Source organism: Crinia signifera, chromosome 5 (genome assembly GCF_055691185.1).
Source record: "Crinia signifera chromosome 5, ASM5569118v1, whole genome shotgun sequence".
Lineage (NCBI taxonomy): Eukaryota > Metazoa > Chordata > Amphibia > Anura > Myobatrachidae > Crinia > Crinia signifera.
In genome coordinates this window covers 268,618,404-268,640,241 of record NC_139221.1, presented here as the reverse complement: position 1 = coordinate 268,640,241, position 21,838 = coordinate 268,618,404, and the positions used below count along the sequence as shown (strand labels likewise).

Sequence of the window (21,838 nt, the reverse complement as noted above, 5' to 3'; positions counted from 1 at the left end):
AGTATTTATTCGCAGAAGCAGCTACGTACGGTCATGTATGTAATTGGTACAGAAGCCATGCTAACCTTTGCTATTGCTGGATGACTACTTAAAACATTATTTGAGGACCTACAGTATCATACTTTACACTACGGATTTTGTCCTTACTTTACGGACAGAGTTATTTTCTTTTATTCGCAGCCGCAGTGACGTACTGGATGGTCATGAACTGTATGTGATTGGTGCAGAAGCCATGCTAACCATCTGCCAGCAGTAAAATCACAGGCAATATTGGCCTAGCGGGTAGAGGCACGGCTTCACTATCTCAGTATCAGTAGTTCGATCCTCAGTTGGTTACATTATATTTTTATTTTTGAAACGTTCTTTTTTTTTTTTTTAAACTAATACAGGTACTGTAGTTACAGTAGTTGGTGCTTATCAAATTCTTTCGGACTTTTCCACAAACAAAAATTCACAATGGCAGGCATCCATGTACACGATAGTTAATACCCATACTGTACTGCGCTACAGAGAACGTTTTTTTTCCGCAACAATAGATTTCTCCAAACTCAGACACAGACCGACACCTCAGACAATAAGATGTTGATTGCAGTCATATGTTAATTGAAGTCTGCCTTTTTGTTTGTATATAATTCAAATGCACCTATCAGCTTCATGAAGGATTTCCTTTGTCTCTGCCAGCATAAATTCAGCTACAGATATTAAAATTGTCAAACAATCCAGTTTGTTTTTCTGCATCTAAACCGTGTAGAATTGCTACGGATCGTCTCTTCATCTCTTGCCTGTATACAAGCACGAGATTGTACCTGTACACCTGGACTATTCATTCTGCTGAATCCAAAGTCAAGTTGTTGCTGCGTTCCTGTTCTACCAAGCGTTACCATCATACTGCCTTCCTTCCGCAAGAAGAGTACAGTATCATCTCGCTGGAGCAGTAAGTACACTATACAGTAGTACAGTCATTTGTACATTTCACTGATTGCTGCATTACAGTATACAGTAAGCAGCACTACAAAACGGTCCCTGCGCGGAAGCGCTCGTTTCCCACCCTTCCCTGAATGAAGATGTTTCCCTTTTTTCCCTACTGTTCAAATGCACCCGGTGCAGAATACTGTATACAATCGCCTGCTGTGTATACTGTATTCAGATACTGCAGGCTGCCGCTATGGGTATTGTCCGTAAATACTAGAGTCTGTTTCGCAGACTACTGTAACTGTATACAGTAGCGAGTAGTGATATCGTGATTTTTGATGTTCAGTGCAGTGCAGTAGAGATAGCGCCATTGAGAATATTGTACAATGTGTTAAAATTGCCTGGTGTGTATGGGCCGCAAATCCCCGACTAGCGATGACAGTACTCTATTAGGGTGGGCTACTGTAGGCTGCTAAATACTAGTTCTCTCCGTAATACCATTGGTGTAATACCGTAAAACACGTATTTTTTCCTCAAACGAGGGGACCGGTGTTTTTCTCATGTTTACAGACTGTTTCGCAGGCTTAGTCAGTAGTAGGAGCACGTGATACAGTATCGTGATTTTTTCATCTGAAAATTGCCTGGTGTGTATGGTCCAGAGTTCCCCGACTAGTGATGAGAATACTTTATTAGGCTACTGCAGGCTGCCGCTATGGGTATTGTCCGTATAATGTGTAATAAATCCTGGATTGGGGTATTGTCAGTAATATTGTTGTAATACCGTAAATAACGGATCATTTTGCATTTTTTCCCGCATACTGTACTAGTAATTGAAGTAGTCACAGCAATAGGATCACGTGGTATCGTGATTTTCCGCCATTTTAGGGATCAACATGGATGCCACATACAGTACAGTGCAGTGCAGTAGAGATAGCGCCATTTAGAATATTGTACGTGTTAAAATTGCCTGGTGTGTATAGGCCGCAGATCCCCGACTAGCGATGACAATACTCTATTAGGGTGGGCTACTACTGGCAGGCTGCTACTACTGTATGGGTATTCTCGTATAATCTGTGCAACTGTAAATACTGTTGGTGTAATACTGTAAATACTGTACAGTAACGTATTTTTTCGCAGGTGGGGGATTTTTGCGCATATTAATAGACTATTTCGCAGACTCAGTCATACTGTATTTGTGTAAAAAAAATCCCCTAGCTGTGTACAAAATCCCCTAGCTGTGGGTGTATTGTAAGTACTGTACAGTCATTACATTAAAAGTAATGCCATGACCACAGGCTGCTCCCCCTGCATACTGTAATAATTTGTGTCATGGCATTACTATTATTAATAGTAATGCCATGACACAAATTATTATACAGGGGGAGCAGCCTGTGGTGTCATTGCATTATTATTATACAGAGGGAGCAGCCTGTGGTGTCATGGCATAATGCCATGACACCACAGGCTGCTCCCCCTGTACAATAATAATGACACCACAGGGTGCTCCACCTGTATAATATAAAAGTAATGCCATGACCACAGGCTGCTCCCCCTGTATAATAATTTGTGTCATGGCATTACTATTATTAATAGTAATGCCATGACACAAATTATTATACAGGTGGAGCAGCCTGTGGTGTCATTGCATTATTATTATACAGAGGGAGCAGCCTGTGGTGTCATGGCATTACTTTTACAGTATATTATACAGGGGTAGCAGCCTGTGGTGTCATGGCATTATTATTATGCAGAGGGAGCAGCCTGTGGTGTCATGGCATAATGCCATGACACCACTGGCTGCTCCCCCTGTACAATAATAATGACACCACAGGGTGCTCCACCTGTATAATATAAAAGTAATGCCATGACCACAGGCTGCTCCCCCTGTATAATAATTTGTGTCATGGCATTACTATTATTAATAGTAATGCCATGACACAAATTATTATACAGGGGGAGCAGCCTGTGGTGTCATTGCATTATTATTATACAGAGGGAGCAGCCTGTGGTGTCATGGCATTACTTTTACAGTATATTACAGTATACAGGGGTAGCAGCCTGTGGTGTCATGGCATTATTATTATGCAGAGGGAGCAGCCTGTGGTGTCATGGCATAATGCCATGACACCACAGGCTGCTCCCCCTGTACAATAATAATGACACCACAGGGTGCTCGCTCCACCTGTATAATATAAAAGTAATGCCATGACCACAGGCTGCTCCCCCTGTATAATAATTTGTGTCATGGCATTACTATTATTAATAGTAATGCCATGACACAAATTATTATACAGGGGGAGCAGCCTGTGGTGTCATTGCATTATTATTAATACAGTATACATGAAACAGCACAGCAGATACTGTACTGTATGTCGTTTTAGATCATGTTAACTTACTACTGTCCTGTGTTTTATCCTCGACCAGGCTCCTCCTGTCCTGCTGCGGCTCCACAAATTTCTGTTCCCCTCTCTGCGGCCTCCTGAAGCGTCCCCCACGAGTTGCTCTGCGGGCGGCCCCAGCCTTCCTCCAGTCTCTGAGTGCAGACGCGTGGGTGGGAGGCGTCAACGTCATGACGTCCACACCGCACCCAGCGTCTGCCGACTGCCACTGGGGATAAAAGGGAACAGGCTGCCGACCGGAGCCCTCCTCCTTGTAGCCGTGGAGGCCGGCGGCCATGTTGCTGTGGCCTCAGACATCATTTAAAAAACCACAGGAACATGGCCGCCCACAGGAACATGGCCGCCGGCCTCAGAAACGGGCGCGGCGGCGCGGCCCGCAGCACACCTGCCAGAGCGGCCTGGGGGGCAGATGGCACCCTGCCCCCCGGCCCAGCCCGCCCCTGCCTCCACCCCTCCTAGTCTGTCTGTCTAAGCCCCATCTGTTAACGTACTGTACTTTTGTTTATCGCTTCATCCCTTTTATTAAAAAAAAAAGCTCATGTCTATGCAGTACGGTCACATACAGTAATTTTCGGTACTTGTGACTTACAGTATCTGGGCAGCCAATGTTGAAATTGTACAGTATGCCAGTACCCTAAGCATGCGATTTGATGCGATTTCCCTTGAAATTCCTTTGAAGAGAAAATTGCTGTTGCATTGTACAGTATGCTATTGTATTGCATGCGATGTGATTTGATGCGATTTTAATACTGTACTGTATGTACAGATGTACCCAGATGCCTGTTTCATATGTGAAATGGCCCCCCAGACCCCATTTTTAATTGTATTCCCACCCTGATGGCTAAATGCCCCCATTGTTAACGCCACCCCACTATCAACGCCAACCCGAAGCGTGGCGAGCGGCGGCGTTACGCGTCCTCCGACCTTTTCATACCCCCACAATCCACGTCGGCGTGGAGTTGATTTTATATAGTGTGGCGAGCGCAAGTGGGGTGGCGTTAACAATGGGGGCATTTAGCCATCAGGGTGGGAATACAATAAAAAATGGGGTCAATTGTATGATTGTATGCGATGCAATTTGACGCGATTTTTAGGTGCGATGAAGAAAATCGGGCGCCCAAATAAGTCACAAGTACCTAATTTTCACTACTGTAATACTGTACCATAATACAATACTGTATGCTACTGTATTGTACTGTAACTAATGTACTGTACTGTACTGTATGTACTGTATTAACTTGAATCTTATTGTTGTGTATTGTAGAGTGCACTGCCTACTGAAGATGGTGAAAACAAAAAAATTCTATTCTGGAGAACCTACACTTGCATGTCCCAAGAGAATGGCTGCATTAGTGCCAAACATTAAAAATAATATCGTTAAGAAGAAAGCAGGAAAAGAAAATATTCCTGTTGTCAAACTGCGTAAAAATGCCAAGGCCAAGAACAAGTCTTTGTTCGCGACTACAGGAGAATCTCACGATGACTGTCTGGTGCAAGACATTAACACTGATGCACAGCAAGACATTAACACAGTGACAGATGTGTCAGTTCCCGTAGATAATGACTTGCACCCTTTGGAGCTTCACATTACACCTCTTGAACAAAAATCTCAATCACCGTCCCGTAGGAAACTTAACTTTCTGGATCACAACCCACCACAATGTAGCTGCACAGGGCTGGTGAGAGACATTTTGGGCAAGATGACCCGCCTGGAAACCCAAAACAATGGACTGTCTGTACATGTGGATGAACTGAAAGCGGAAATTCATGTACTGACAGGACAAATTAAAGTGCTGTCAGGAGGTCTGAATGACATGCTTGCTCAAGCCAAACAATGGCAAGCTGCTACAGGGCCACCCATTACACCCACAACATCTAATCCAGTACAATCACAATTTGACTGCCCTGATGCATTTGAAACAGAGGATTTTGACTTGGAAATGACCCAACCAACCACATCTTTCCACTTTTCTGATTTGGAGATGACACCAGCTTCATCCAACCGATTGGCCAGCCCTAGCGTGGACACAGAAACTGTTTTACCAAATGAATTGGTGAACATGGACACAACACCAGTGTCATCTCACTGGTTGCCTGCCACACATAATGCTTCAGATACACAACAACGTCAGACCAACTTAACAAGTACCCCACTGACATCTCACTGGTTGGCTGACAGACACAATGCACCATCCCAAGCCTCTAACAACATGGACACTGCAATGGTTGCATCATCCCAATTGTCCCCTGGAAATATGATCGTCGCAACCTTACCTCAACATCAAACAACATCACCTCTACATGAAAGAACACCTAGAAGCATACCCAAAGAATTGTGCGCTGTGGGGATTTCCTTGCCTGACATGCCACTCAAAGTCATCACAGCTGAGGGTGTCAACACTCTCTTTAAAGCAGCGAAGATGGAAATGCACCGTTATGCACAACAGATTTTCCAAGAGCATGTTTCTTTTGACCTGTATAAGAATTGGTGCAATCGGGTCAATTATGATGGGCAACGTAATAAATTTGCAATCCCAGAAAATCTGCGCCTCGATATAGTGACACGGCTCATGGGGAAATTTGAGCTTACAAAGGCTGATTGTACAAAGATAAAGGACACTTTAAATGGATTGCTACGGATGCCCAGAGTTACACGCTGGACGTGCTTACTGTAGCACAGCAACTGGAGACGTCTCTTCAAACTGGCATCTACTGTACTCACAGAACAAAGGACTGGCAATGAAATGGAAAAAAAGTACGTTTATGATCTTACTGTACTGTACTGTACCTCTCTCCCTCTCTCCCATCCCCTTCCCCTGCCAACATGTTTCCCCCCCCCCCCCCCCTGAAACCCTTGTGACCATTCAGTACTAACGTTATTCTTTATTCTTCTCTCCCATTATCCACCATGACACTCTACCATGAGCAAAATCAAGCGTGTTTGGGACAGAGAACAAAGGACTGGCAATGAAATGGAAAAAAAGTAAGTTTATGATCTTACTGTACATTATCTCTCTCCCTCTCTCCCATCCCCTTCCCCTGCCAACATGTCTCCCCCCCCCCCCCCCCCCGAAACCCTTGTGACCATTCAGTACTAATGCTATTCTTTATTCTTCTCCCCTTATCCACCACATGCCACTCTACAATGAGCAAAATCAAGCGAGTTTGGGACCGAGAACAAAGGACTGGCAATGAAATGGAAAAAAAGTACGTTTATGATCTTACTGTACATTACTGTATCTCTCTCCCTCTCTCCCATCCCCTTCCCCTGCCAACATGTGTCTCCCCACCCCCCCCCGAAACCCTTGTGACCATTCAGTACTAACGTTACTGTATTCTTTATTCTTCTCTCCCATTATCCACCATGACACTCTACCATGAGCAAAATCAAGCGTGTTTGGGACAGAGAACAAAGGACAGGCAATGAAATGGAAAAAAAGTAAGTTTATGATCTTACTGTACATTATCTCTCTCCCTCTCTCCCATCCCCTTCCCCTGCCAACATGTCTCCCCCCCCCCCCCCCCCCCGAAACCCTTGTGACCATTCAGTACTAATGCTATTCTTTATTCTTCTCCCCTTATCCACCACATGCCACTCTACAATGAGCAAAATCAAGCGAGTTTGGGACCGAGAACAAAGGACTGGCAATGAAATGGAAAAAAAGTACGTTTATGATCTTACTGTACATTACTGTATCTCTCTCCCTCTCTCCCATCCCCTTCCCCTGCCAACATGTGTCTCCCCCCCCCCCCCCCGAAACCCTTGTGACCATTCAGTACTAACGTTATTCTTTATTCTTCTCTCCCATTATCCACCATGACACTCTACCATGAGCAAAATCAAGCGTGTTTGGGACCGAGAACAAAGGACTGGCAATGAAATGGAAAAAAAGTACGTTTATGATCTTACTGTACATTATCTCTCTCCCTCTCTCCCATCCCCTTCCCCTGCCAACATGTCTGCCCCCCCCCCCCCCCCCCGAAACCCTTGTGACCATTCAGTACTAATGCTATTCTTTATTCTTCTCCCCTTATCCACCACATGCCACTCTACAATGAGCAAAATCAAGCGAGTTTGGGACCGAGAACAAAGGACTGGCAATGAAATGGAAAAAAAGTACGTTTACTGTATGATCTTACTGTACATTACTGTATCTCTCTCCCTCTCTCCCATCCCCTTCCCCTGCCAACATGTGTCTCCCCCCCCCCCCCCGAAACCCTTGTGACCATTCAGTACTAACGTTACTGTATTCTTTATTCTTCTCTCCCATTATCCACCATGACACTCTACCATGAGCAAAATCAAGCGTGTTTGGGACCGAGAACAAAGGACTGGCAATGAAATGGAAAAAAAGTACGTTTATGATCTTACTGTACTGTACATTATCTCTCTCCCTCTCTCCCATCCCCTTCCCCTGCCAACATGTCCCCCCCCCCCCCGAAACCCTTGTGACCATTCAGTACTAACGCTATTCTTTTTTCTTCTCCCCTTATCCACCACATGCCACTCTACAATGAGCAAAATCAAGCGTGTTTTGGATAGAGAACAAAGGACAGCCACGCCTTGCAAAAAGCTTTGTTGTGACCAACAGTACTTTAAATTATTGTACCTAAAATACTGTATGACTTTGTCCTGTTTAAATTAATGTGCTGTGTTTTTTTTTATTTTATTTTTTATTATACTGTATTTGAAGTCCCCACACATGATTCAAATTGTACAGTATGGTACTGTGTAAAGAAGTTTTGGAAAGATGTACTGTACTGACACCTGCCCAGTAGACTGTACTGTAATAATTACAAACTGCAAACCATCTTTAATGAAACGTACTGACAGTAATGATTGTTATAAATTTTTTATTAAAAAAAAAAAAAAAATTATATTAATTCTAATAATAAATTGAAAATCCGATTTATTATCATCTGCAGCATTTGCACCACTCTTCTTAATTCTTCTGTGAAAATAAACAAACAAACAATGTACAGTTTTAGAACAGAAATACTGTACATGTTGAATACTGTACTTTACAGTACAGTAAGCATTACTATTACTACAGTATACTGTACTGTACTGTACTTTACCTCTATCCATGGGTGGATTTGGATGAGGGGTGGAGGCTGCCTCGTCCTCTTGTACCCTTGGCACTGTGGAAAAATGAGAAAATATGCTTTAAAAATAAAGTTTTTATTACTGTAGTATTATTATTATTACTTGTAATACACTAGTTACTGTATGGTTATTACTGTAAAGTACAGTAAGTGTGCGATATGACGTGCAGCATATGGCAGCAGCTCAAAAGGGAAGGAGGCTGCTGCCAGGGCAATAAGATGTAATCCCTGGCATCGAGCAATAAATCCCTGGCATCAAGCATGTAACATCTAGCAATGAGAATGCACTGTAGGTAAGCCGCAGTTGTGTGGCATAATACTGTACAGTACAGTACTGTATGTAATGGGCATTACGGTGTGTGGCATAATGTGTGTCAAATAATGTGTAATGGGCAATACAGTACAGTACAGTATGTGGCCTAATGTGTAATGGCCATTATAGTGTATAGCATTCTGTGTAATGGCCATTACTGTGTGTACCATTATGTGTGATGGGCAGCATGGTGTGTGGCATAATGTGTAATGGGCATCACGGTGTGAGGCTTAATGTTGAATGGGCATCACGGTCTGAGGCATAATGTGTAATGTCTGTGTGACATGTAATAGGCATTACGAAGTGTGAGGTGTACCATGTAATGGGCATCACAGTGAGGGCATCACAGTTTGCAGTGCAATGGGCATTACGGTGTGTGGCATAACGTGTAACGGTGTATTGTTACGGTATATTACGGACACTGTCCTTAAAGGTGTATTCGCAGATTAGAGACAGAGTACTGCGAAGGGATCTATTATTAAGGTATTGGTTCTTTGGTGTATAATACACAATAAAGGTACGCTACGCTGCGCCACGATTTGTTCGCACATACTGTACCTACTGTAGGTATAAAAGGTACGCTGGTTACGGACATAATACGTAACCTAGGCTTTTCACTTACAGTATTGTCCTTTGGTCATAATAAATCAACATTAACAATTGGTGGGGGGGCCTGTAGAATGCCCGCAGGGTACCAGCGTGGGCCAATGGCACGCCAAGAAAAGACACAATTAGGAGAGAAAGAAAAAAAAAACACAAACTCAAAAAAGAAATGACAGGACTTACTCTCAGACGGAGCGGCTGAGGCGCTGGGGGCTGTTATGGTGCCCTGGTCTGCAATCGGAGTCACTGTGGGAAAATGTCAAAAATGAGAACAAGTGCTGTTTACTGTTAATAAACTTACCGTACTCTTATTACTGTAAATAGGGCGGGGGTGGCTTTACAAAAAGGCGTGGACTGAATTTTATAAAGTGCTGCGCCCGCCATACTATACAGTACTTTAGATGATCCACTCTGCTCCAAAGTGGATAAGACACATACTGTACTGTACTGTAATGTACCGCTGCGCATTCCCTGCTTACGGCTGCCCTGGATAGTGGTTGTTTCAAAAGGAGGCATTTGCCAGTGCAGTACCGGATGTACACTAGTACTGCCAGTGGCAATTGCCTCCTTTTGTGCATCAGAGGCATTGGCGCAACGCTCCACCCCCACCCCCCTGACATGGACACAACGCTGACTACGCAGGGCTGCGCTAGGCTGCCATTGGCCCACGCTACCAGCGTGGGCCAATGACACGCCAACAAAAGACACAATTACAGTAGGAGAGAAAGAAAAAAAAAACACAAACTCAATAAAGAAATGACAGGACTTACTCTCAGATGGAGCGGCTGAGGCGGTGGGGGCTGGAAGGGTGCCCTGGTCTACAATTGGAGTCACTGTGGGAAAATGTCAAAAATGAGAACAAGTGCTGTTTACTGTTAATAAACTTACCGTACTCTTATTACTGTAAATAGGGCGGGGGTGGCTTTACAAAAATGACGTGCAGCATACGCAGCAGCTCAAAAGGGAAGGAGGCTGCTGTGGCTCTGGCATGTGGCAATGCAGTTTAAAAAGGAAGAAGGCTGCGGCTCCGGCAGGTACTGTATCTGATACGAAGAGTGCTTAATGCTTCCCGAAAGTGTGTGCAGTGTGCCCCCAAGCAATGAGCATGAAACTTCCACTGTCAATTAGCATTTAACCACCCCCTTCTCAGGTAGCATGGAACCCCTGGTAAAATGCATGTTACCCCCTGGAAATGAGCAGTTCACCCCACCCCCCTGGCAATTAGCATTTCACACCCTCTGGCAACGAGCATGAGACACCTGGAATGGAGCATGTAGACCAGGGCAATAAGATGTAATCCCTGGCATCGAGCAATAAATCCCTGGCATCAAGCATGTAACATCTAGCAATGAGAATGCACTGTAGGTAAGCCGCAGTTGTGTGGCATAATAATGTACAGTACAGTACAGTATGTAATGGGCATTACGGTGTGTGGCATAATGTGTGTCAAATAATGTGTAATGGGCAATACAGTACAGTACAGTATGTTGCCTAATGTGTAATGGCCATTATAGTGTATAGCATTCTGTGTAATGGCCATTACTGTGTGTACCATTATGTGTGATGGGCAGCATGGTGTGTGGCATAATGTGTAATGGGCATCACGGTGTGAGGCTTAATGTTGAATGGGCATCACGGTCTGAGGCATAATGTGTAATGTCTGTGTGACATGTAATAGGCATTACGAAGTGTGAGGTGCACCATGTAATGGGCATCACAGTGAGGGCATCACAGTTTGCAGTGCAATGGGCATTACGGTGTGTGGCATAACGTGTAATGGGCATTATGGCATGTGGTATACTAGAGTATGTATTGGCTGTGTGACATGTAATCGGCATTACGGTGTAAATTTTTGACGTGCACCATTGGAACGCACATTTTCTATTATCCCTGTTTTACAAACATTGGTCAAGCCCTGGCATAATGTGTAATGGGCAGTATGGTGTGTAGCATTATGTAAAATGGTCATTACTGTGTGTAGCATTACAGTATGAGTGTTGGCCATTATGGTGTGTGGCATTACTGTATGTGTAATTGGCATTACTGTACTGTACAGTACAGTATGTTGGGTGGCATTATGTGGAATGGGCATTACTGTGTGTGGCATTACAGTATGTGGAATGGACATTACTGTGCATGGCATTACAGTACTGTATGTGGAATTGGCATTACTGTGTGTGTAATTACAGTATCTCTAATGGGCATTAAAGTGTGTGGCATTTTGTGTAATAATAGGCGGTGATGGACATGTCCAGTGATTGACATGCCCCTGGAATGGTGCACCCCCTAATAAAATGGGCTACGCACACCTACTATACTGTACAGTATGCGCAGCAATGCTTACCTTCTTCATGGCGGATGGAAGCACAGGGACTGGTGTATTCAAAGGGGTAACGAGGACGAGGAGGGGTGGTCAGCCACTGATGTCTGTTCTGGACTGGCCCTGTAAAAAATAATAAAACACATTGGCCCCTGTGCAATACAGTATTGTACACGCATGATTACCCATCCACCAGCGCAGGGGATCTGGCGTTTACCTGCACTGTGTGAGAGTTACTCGCTAATTTGCATGACTACGAAGGGCTGCTGCAGGGAAACTATGCTAACTGCGCTGGGGAGGAGGGGGTGTTAAAAAAAAAAGCCGTGGACTGTTTTCAATAAAGTGCTGTGCCCACCACACTTGATAAAATAGACTCCACGTCAACGTGGATACTGGGGGTACTGTATGAACAGGTCGGGAGGACACTTACTGGCTGCCAAAGTTTGAGGTGACCTTCTGGGGCGTACACTTTCCATCCTCCTCTGAAGTCCTGAGTAAAAATAATTACAGTACTGTACATTACAGTATACTGTACTGTACTGTAGTGTCCTTTGAAACATTAGTTCACACACACTACTGTGATCACTGAGGTTATGGTAGAGTATACAGTATTGCAGTACTGTATACTGTAGATAAATAATGTCTACAGTAGGTCAAAACGTCGTGCATCAGACGTACCGCACGCCTCCACCCCCACCCCCTTTGTGCACGAGACGCAGAGCTACAGTACCTGACGGGGACATTACGGTAATTGTGCAGGGCTCCCGCGGGGACACTACGCTGACTGTGCTAGGCTGCCGTTGGCCGATGCTGACAGCGTCGCCCAACGGCACGGCAAAAAACTACACAAGTTCAAACACACAAACACAAAACACAATAAAGAAATGACAGGACTTACTGCTTAGCATCGTGGCGATGCTTGAGGGGGGGCCTGTAGCTTGCCCGCAGGGCAGGGTGCCCTGGTCTTGTAGCGGAGGCACTGTGGGAAAATGTCAAAAATGAAAACAAGTGCTGTTTACTGTTAATAAACTTACCATACTCTTATTACTGTAAATAGGGCGGGGTGGCTTTACAAAAAGGCGTGGACTGAATTTTATAAAGTGCTGCGCCCGCCATACTGTACTTTAGAAAATCCACTCTGCTCCAAAGTGGATAGGACACATACCGCTGCGCATTCCCTGCTTACGGCTGTCCTGGATAGTGGTTGTTTCAAAAGGAGGCATTTGCCAGTGCAGTACCGGATGTACACTAGTACTGCCAGTGGCAATTGCCTCCTTTTGTGCATCAGAGGCATTGGCGCAACGCTCCACCCCCACCCCCCTGACATGGACACAACGCTGACTACGCAGGGCTGCGCTAGGCTGCCATTGGCCCACGCTACCAGCGTGGGCCAATGGCACGCCAAGAGAAGACACAATTAGGAGAGAAAGGAAAAAAATACACAAACTCAATAAAGAAATGACAGGACTTACTCTCAGACGGAGCGGCTGAGGCGCTGGGGGCAGTAACGGCCCGCAAGGGCAGGGTGTCCTCGCCTTCAAGCGGAGGCACTGTGTGAAGATGAGAAAAATGAGAAAGTGTGCTGTTTAAATAAAGTTACTGTACTCATTACTGGGTTTACAAAAAGGCGTGGACTGGATTTTATAAAGTGCTGCGCCCGCCATACTGTACTTTAGAAAATCCACTCTGCTCCAAAGTGGATAGGACACATACCGCTGCGCATTCCCTGCTTACGGCTGTCCTGGATAGTGGTTGTTTCAAAAGGAGGCATTTGCCAGTGCAGTACCGGATGTACACTAGTACTGCCAGTGGCAATTGCCTCCTTTTGTGCATCAGAGGCATTGGCGCAACGCTCCACCCCCACCCCCCTGACATGGACACAACGCTGACTACGCAGGGCTGCGCTAGGCTGCCATTGGCCCACGCTACCAGCGTGGGCCAATGGCACGCTAAGAAAAGACACAATTAGGAGAGAAAGGAAAAAAATACACAAACTCAATAAAGAAATGACAGGACTTACTCTCAGACGGAGCGGCTGAGGCGCTGGGGGCAGTAACGGCCCGCAAGGGCAGGGTGTCCTCGCCTTCAAGCGGAGGCACTGTGTGAAGATGAGAAAAATGAGAAAGTGTGCTGTTTAAATAAAGTTACTGTACTCATTACTGGGTTTACAAAAAGGCGTTGACTGGATTTTATAAAGTGCTGCGCCCGCCATACTGTACTTTAGAAAATCCACTCTGCTCCAAAGTGGATAGGACACATACCGCTGCGCATTCCCTGCTTACGGCTGTCCTGGATAGTGGTTGTTTCAAAAGGAGGCATTTGCCAGTGCAGTACCGGATGTACACTAGTACTGCCAGTGGCAATTGCCTCCTTTTGTGCATCAGAGGCATTGGCGCAACGCTCCACCCCCACCCCCCTGACATGGACACAACGCTGACTACGCAGGGCTGCGCTAGGCTGCCATTGGCCCACGCTACCAGCGTGGGCCAATGGCACGCCAAGAGAAGACACAATTAGGAGAGAAAGGAAAAAAATACACAAACTCAATAAAGAAATGACAGGACTTACTCTCAGACGGAGCGGCTGAGGCGCTGGGGGCAGTAACGGCCCGCAAGGGCAGGGTGTCCTCGCCTTCAAGCGGAGGCACTGTGTGAAGATGAGAAAAATGAGAAAGTGTGCTGTTTAAATAAAGTTACTGTACTCATTACTGGGTTTACAAAAAGGCGTGGACTGGATTTTATAAAGTGCTGCGCCCGCCATACTGTACTTTAGAAAATCCACTCTGCTCCAAAGTGGATAGGACACATACCGCTGCGCATTCCCTGCTTACGGCTGTCCTGGATAGTGGTTGTTTCAAAAGGAGGCATTTGCCAGTGCAGTACCGGATGTACACTAGTACTGCCAGTGGCAATTGCCTCCTTTTGTGCATCAGAGGCATTGGCGCAACGCTCCACCCCCACCCCCCTGACATGGACACAACGCTGACTACGCAGGGCTGCGCTAGGCTGCCATTGGCCCACGCTACCAGCGTGGGCCAATGGCACGCCAAGAGAAGACACAATTAGGAGAGAAAGGAAAAAAATACACAAACTCAATAAAGAAATGACAGGACTTACTCTCAGACGGAGCGGCTGAGGCGCTGGGGGCAGTAACGGCCCGCAAGGGCAGGGTGTCCTCGCCTTCAAGCGGAGGCACTGTGTGAAGATGAGAAAAATGAGAAAGTGTGCTGTTTAAATAAAGTTACTGTACTCATTACTGGGTTTACAAAAAGGCGTGGACTGGATTTTATAAAGTGCTGCGCCCGCCATACTGTACTTTAGAAAATCCACTCTGCTCCAAAGTGGATAGGACACATACCGCTGCGCATTCCCTGCTTACGGCTGTCCTGGATAGTGGTTGTTTCAAAAGGAGGCATTTGCCAGTGCAGTACCGGATGTACACTAGTACTGCCAGTGGCAATTGCCTCCTTTTGTGCATCAGAGGCATTGGCGCAACGCTCCACCCCCACCCCCCTGACATGGACACAACGCTGACTACGCAGGGCTGCGCTAGGCTGCCATTGGCCCACGCTACCAGCGTGGGCCAATGGCACGCTAAGAAAAGACACAATTAGGAGAGAAAGGAAAAAAATACACAAACTCAATAAAGAAATGACAGGACTTACTCTCAGACGGAGCGGCTGAGGCGCTGGGGGCAGTAACGGCCCGCAAGGGCAGGGTGTCCTCGCCTTCAAGCGGAGGCACTGTGTGAAGATGAGAAAAATGAGAAAGTGTGCTGTTTAAATAAAGTTACTGTACTCATTACTGGGTTTACAAAAAGGCGTTGACTGGATTTTATAAAGTGCTGCGCCCGCCATACTGTACTTTAGAAAATCCACTCTGCTCCAAAGTGGATAGGACACATACCGCTGCGCATTCCCTGCTTACGGCTGTCCTGGATAGTGGTTGTTTCAAAAGGAGGCATTTGCCAGTGCAGTACCGGATGTACACTAGTACTGCCAGTGGCAATTGCCTCCTTTTGTGCATCAGAGGCATTGGCGCAACGCTCCACCCCCACCCCCCTGACATGGACACAACGCTGACTACGCAGGGCTGCGCTAGGCTGCCATTGGCCCACGCTACCAGCGTGGGCCAATGGCACGCCAAGAGAAGACACAATTAGGAGAGAAAGGAAAAAAATACACAAACTCAATAAAGAAATGACAGGACTTACTCTCAGACGGAGCGGCTGAGGCGCTGGGGGCAGTAACGGCCCGCAAGGGCAGGGTGTCCTCGCCTTCAAGCGGAGGCACTGTGTGAAGATGAGAAAAATGAGAAAGTGTGCTGTTTAAATAAAGTTACTGTACTCATTACTGGGTTTACAAAAAGGCGTGGACTGGATTTTATAAAGTGCTGCGCCCGCCATACTGTACTTTAGAAAATCCACTCTGCTCCAAAGTGGATAGGACACATACCGCTGCGCATTCCCTGCTTACGGCTGTCCTGGATAGTGGTTGTTTCAAAAGGAGGCATTTGCCAGTGCAGTACCGGATGTACACTAGTACTGCCAGTGGCAATTGCCTCCTTTTGTGCATCAGAGGCATTGGCGCAACGCTCCACCCCCACCCCCCTGACATGGACACAACGCTGACTACGCAGGGCTGCGCTAGGCTGCCATTGGCCCACGCTACCAGCGTGGGCCAATGGCACGCCAAGAGAAGACACAATTAGGAGAGAAAGGAAAAAAATACACAAACTCAATAAAGAAATGACAGGACTTACTCTCAGACGGAGCGGCTGAGGCGCTGGGGGCAGTAACGGCCCGCAAGGGCAGGGTGTCCTCGCCTTCAAGCGGAGGCACTGTGTGAAGATGAGAAAAATGAGAAAGTGTGCTGTTTAAATAAAGTTACTGTACTCATTACTGGGTTTACAAAAAGGCGTGGACTGGATTTTATAAAGTGCTGCGCCCGCCATACTGTACTTTAGAAAATCCACTCTGCTCCAAAGTGGATAGGACACATACCGCTGCGCATTCCCTGCTTACGGCTGTCCTGGATAGTGGTTGTTTCAAAAGGAGGCATTTGCCAGTGCAGTACCGGATGTACACTAGTACTGCCAGTGGCAATTGCCTCCTTTTGTGCATCAGAGGCATTGGCGCAACGCTCCACCCCCACCCCCCTGACATGGACACAACGCTGACTACGCAGGGCTGCGCTAGGCTGCCATTGGCCCACGCTACCAGCGTGGGCCAATGGCACGCTAAGAAAAGACACAATTAGGAGAGAAAGGAAAAAAATACACAAACTCAATAAAGAAATGACAGGACTTACTCTCAGACGGAGCGGCTGAGGCGCTGGGGGCAGTAACGGCCCGCAAGGGCAGGGTGTCCTCGCCTTCAAGCGGAGGCACTGTGTGAAGATGAGAAAAATGAGAAAGTGTGCTGTTTAAATAAAGTCACTGTACTCATTACTGGGTTTACAAAAAGGCGTTGACTGGATTTTATAAAGTGCTGCACCCGCCATACTGTACTTTAGAAAATCCACTCTGCTCCAAAGTGGATAGGACACATACCGCTGCGCATTCCCTGCTTACGGCTGTCCTGGATAGTGGTTGTTTCAAAAGGAGGCATTTGCCAGTGCAGTACCGGATGTACACTAGTACTGCCAGTGGCAATTGCCTCCTTTTGTGCATCAGAGGCATTGGCGCAACGCTCCACCCCCACCCCCCTGACATGGACACAACGCTGACTACGCAGGGCTGCGCTAGGCTGCCATTGGCCCACGCTACCAGCGTGGGCCAATGGCACGCCAAGAGAAGACACAATTAGGAGAGAAAGGAAAAAAATACACAAACTCAATAAAGAAATGACAGGACTTACTCTCAGACGGAGCGGCTGAGGCGCTGGGGGCAGTAACGGCCCGCAAGGGCAGGGTGTCCTCGCCTTCAAGCGGAGGCACTGTGTGAAGATGAGAAAAATGAGAAAGTGTGCTGTTTAAATAAAGTTACTGTACTCATTACTGGGTTTACAAAAAGGCGTGGACTGGATTTTATAAAGTGCTGCGCCCGCCATACTGTACTTTAGAAAATCCACTCTGCTCCAAAGTGGATAGGACACATACCGCTGCGCATTCCCTGCTTACGGCTGTCCTGGATAGTGGTTGTTTCAAAAGGAGGCATTTGCCAGTGCAGTACCGGATGTACACTAGTACTGCCAGTGGCAATTGCCTCCTTTTGTGCATCAGAGGCATTGGCGCAACGCTCCACCCCCACCCCCCTGACATGGACACAACGCTGACTACGCAGGGCTGCGCTAGGCTGCCATTGGCCCACGCTACCAGCGTGGGCCAATGGCACGCCAAGAGAAGACACAATTAGGAGAGAAAGGAAAAAAATACACAAACTCAATAAAGAAATGACAGGACTTACTCTCAGACGGAGCGGCTGAGGCGCTGGGGGCAGTAACGGCCCGCAAGGGCAGGGTGTCCTCGCCTTCAAGCGGAGGCACTGTGTGAAGATGAGAAAAATGAGAAAGTGTGCTGTTTAAATAAAGTTACTGTACTCATTACTGGGTTTACAAAAAGGCGTGGACTGGATTTTATAAAGTGCTGCGCCCGCCATACTGTACTTTAGAAAATCCACTCTGCTCCAAAGTGGATAGGACACATACCGCTGCGCATTCCCTGCTTACGGCTGTCCTGGATAGTGGTTGTTTCAAAAGGAGGCATTTGCCAGTGCAGTACCGGATGTACACTAGTACTGCCAGTGGCAATTGCCTCCTTTTGTGCATCAGAGGCATTGGCGCAACGCTCCACCCCCACCCCCCTGACATGGACACAACGCTGACTACGCAGGGCTGCGCTAGGCTGCCATTGGCCCACGCTACCAGCGTGGGCCAATGGCACGCTAAGAAAAGACACAATTAGGAGAGAAAGGAAAAAAATACACAAACTCAATAAAGAAATGACAGGACTTACTCTCAGACGGAGCGGCTGAGGCGCTGGGGGCAGTAACGGCCCGCAAGGGCAGGGTGTCCTCGCCTTCAAGCGGAGGCACTGTGTGAAGATGAGAAAAATGAGAAAGTGTGCTGTTTAAATAAAGTTACTGTACTCATTACTGGGTTTACAAAAAGGCGTTGACTGGATTTTATAAAGTGCTGCGCCCGCCATACTGTACTTTAGAAAATCCACTCTGCTCCAAAGTGGATAGGACACATACCGCTGCGCATTCCCTGCTTACGGCTGTCCTGGATAGTGGTTGTTTCAAAAGGAGGCATTTGCCAGTGCAGTACCGGATGTACACTAGTACTGCCAGTGGCAATTGCCTCCTTTTGTGCATCAGAGGCATTGGCGCAACGCTCCACCCCCACCCCCCTGACATGGACACAACGCTGACTACGCAGGGCTGCGCTAGGCTGCCATTGGCCCACGCTACCAGCGTGGGCCAATGGCACGCCAAGAGAAGACACAATTAGGAGAGAAAGGAAAAAAATACACAAACTCAATAAAGAAATGACAGGACTTACTCTCAGACGGAGCGGCTGAGGCGCTGGGGGCAGTAACGGCCCGCAAGGGCAGGGTGTCCTCGCCTTCAAGCGGAGGCACTGTGTGAAGATGAGAAAAATGAGAAAGTGTGCTGTTTAAATAAAGTTACTGTACTCATTACTGGGTTTACAAAAAGGCGTGGACTGGATTTTATAAAGTGCTGCGCCCGCCATACTGTACTTTAGAAAATCCACTCTGCTCCAAAGTGGATAGGACACATACCGCTGCGCATTCCCTGCTTACGGCTGTCCTGGATAGTGGTTGTTTCAAAAGGAGGCATTTGCCAGTGCAGTACCGGATGTACACTAGTACTGCCAGTGGCAATTGCCTCCTTTTGTGCATCAGAGGCATTGGCGCAACGCTCCACCCCCACCCCCCTGACATGGACACAACGCTGACTACGCAGGGCTGCGCTAGGCTGCCATTGGCCCACGCTACCAGCGTGGGCCAATGGCACGCCAAGAGAAGACACAATTAGGAGAGAAAGGAAAAAAATACACAAACTCAATAAAGAAATGACAGGACTTACTCTCAGACGGAGCGGCTGAGGCGCTGGGGGCAGTAACGGCCCGCAAGGGCAGGGTGTCCTCGCCTTCAAGCGGAGGCACTGTGTGAAGATGAGAAAAATGAGAAAGTGTGCTGTTTAAATAAAGTTACTGTACTCATTACTGGGTTTACAAAAAGGCGTGGACTGGATTTTATAAAGTGCTGCGCCCGCCATACTGTACTTTAGAAAATCCACTCTGCTCCAAAGTGGATAGGACACATACCGCTGCGCATTCCCTGCTTACGGCTGTCCTGGATAGTGGTTGTTTCAAAAGGAGGCATTTGCCAGTGCAGTACCGGATGTACACTAGTACTGCCAGTGGCAATTGCCTCCTTTTGTGCATCAGAGGCATTGGCGCAACGCTCCACCCCCACCCCCCTGACATGGACACAACGCTGACTACGCAGGGCTGCGCTAGGCTGCCATTGGCCCACGCTACCAGCGTGGGCCAATGGCACGCTAAGAAAAGACACAATTAGGAGAGAAAGGAAAAAAATACACAAACTCAATAAAGAAATGACAGGACTTACTCTCAGACGGAGCGGCTGAGGCGCTGGGGGCAGTAACGGCCCGCAAGGGCAGGGTGTCCTCGCCTTCAAGCGGAGGCACTGTGTGAAGATGAGAAAAATGAGAAAGTGTGCTGTTTAAATAAAGTTACTGTACTCATTACTGGGTTTACAAAAAGGCGTGGACTGGATTTTATAAAGTGCTGCGCCCGCCATACTGTACTTTAGAAAATCCACTCTGCTCCAAAGTGGATAGGACACATACCGCTGCGCATTCCCTGCTTACGGCTGTCCTGGATAGTGGTTGTTTCAAAAGGAGGCATTTGCCAGTGCAGTACCGGATGTACACTAGTACTGCCAGTGGCAATTGCCTCCTTTTGTGCATCAGAGGCATTGGCGCAACGCTCCACCCCCACCCCCCTGACATGGACACAACGCTGACTACGCAGGGCTGCGCTAGGCTTCCATTGGCCCACGCTACCAGCGTGGGCCAATGGCACGCCAAGAGAAGACACAATTAGGAGAGAAAGGAAAAAAATACACAAACTCAATAAAGAAATGACAGGACTTACTCTCAGACGGAGCGGCTGAGGCGCTGGGGGCTGTAACGGCCCGCAAGGGCAGGGTGTCCTCGCCTTCAAGCGGAGGCACTGTGTGAAGATGAGAAAAATGAGAAAGTGTGCTGTTTAAATAAAGTTACTGTACTCATTACTGGGTTTACAAAAAGGCGTGGACTGGATTTTATAAAGTGCTGCGCCCGCCATACTGTACTTTAGAAAATCCACTCCGCTCCAAAGTGGATAGGACACATACCGCTTGCCACGCTTCCACTTGATGACAAAAGTGCCCTTTCCCTGCTCCTCCTCTGACGTCCTGTGTAAAAATAACATTTACAGTATACTGTAGTGTCCTTTCAAACATTAGTACAGTAAAGTACAAGTACTGTATTTTATTATCCCACCACGCTCTAGTGCACGGGTGTCAAACACAAGGCCCATGGGCCAAATCTGGCCCGCAAGACCTCGACATGTGGCCCACGCAGCCTTCACCTACAGTATTACAGCATTCCCGCCAGACAATGTTTGTACCGTCATGTGATCAGGGACATCATCCATCAGACTTTGGCCTGGGTAATTTGTACCCCCTACCCCTTTCTCTCGGCACCCCTGATAATACCACACAGTAATGCCCCTTACACATGACACATGTTATTAATGTCCTTACTGTATAACCATAATGCCCCTTACACATTATGCCAACCTTTATTAATGCCCTTCATACACATAATGACACACACAATGCCCATTACACATACTGTACAGTACAGTACAGTACTGTATGTTGCACATTATTAATGCCCGTATACACATGACACACATACAGTAATGCCTGTTACACATACTGTACAGTACTGTATGTCGCACATTATTAATGCATTTATACTGTACATGACACACATACAGTAATGCCCCTTAGACATACTGTATGCCGAACACTATGGCACAACCAACCCACCCACAGACAGCACTCGCACAGCCGCTAACACTGTGACCTCTGCCTCTGCTTGGATACAGATGTTTCCTCATACAGTATATCTTGACTCAATAAGCCAT

At 47.0% G+C, this 21,838-nt stretch overlaps 1 protein-coding gene and 1 long non-coding RNA gene across 2 annotated transcripts; one reads left to right on the top strand and one right to left on the bottom strand.

Annotated features, from left to right (window-relative positions):
• The first annotated feature begins 615 nt into the window (after positions 1 to 615).
• LOC146081072 (uncharacterized) lies at positions 616 to 6,056 on the top strand. The gene is made up of 2 exons (XM_083188998.1): positions 616 to 934; positions 4,576 to 6,056. The coding sequence occupies exon 2, from the start codon at positions 4,595 to 4,597 to the stop codon at positions 5,984 to 5,986; it is 1,392 nt and encodes a 463-aa protein (XP_083045124.1). The 5' UTR covers positions 616 to 934; positions 4,576 to 4,594; the 3' UTR covers positions 5,987 to 6,056.
• A 1,705-nt stretch (positions 6,057 to 7,761) lies between these two features.
• LOC146081071 (uncharacterized) lies at positions 7,762 to 11,776 on the bottom strand. Its single transcript, XR_014475055.1, has 4 exons — positions 11,678 to 11,776; positions 10,104 to 10,166; positions 9,517 to 9,579; positions 7,762 to 8,453 (listed from the first exon to the last, which is right to left on the bottom strand). It is a non-coding gene; the product is annotated as an uncharacterized LOC146081071 (long non-coding RNA).
• Positions 11,777 to 21,838: the final 10,062 nt, after the last annotated feature.

What these genes read in the sequence shown, in the direction of transcription:
- LOC146081072 (XM_083188998.1), top strand. Translation starts at nt 4,595, where the DNA reads ATGGTGAAAACAAAAAAATTCTATTCTGGAGAACCTACACTTGCATGT.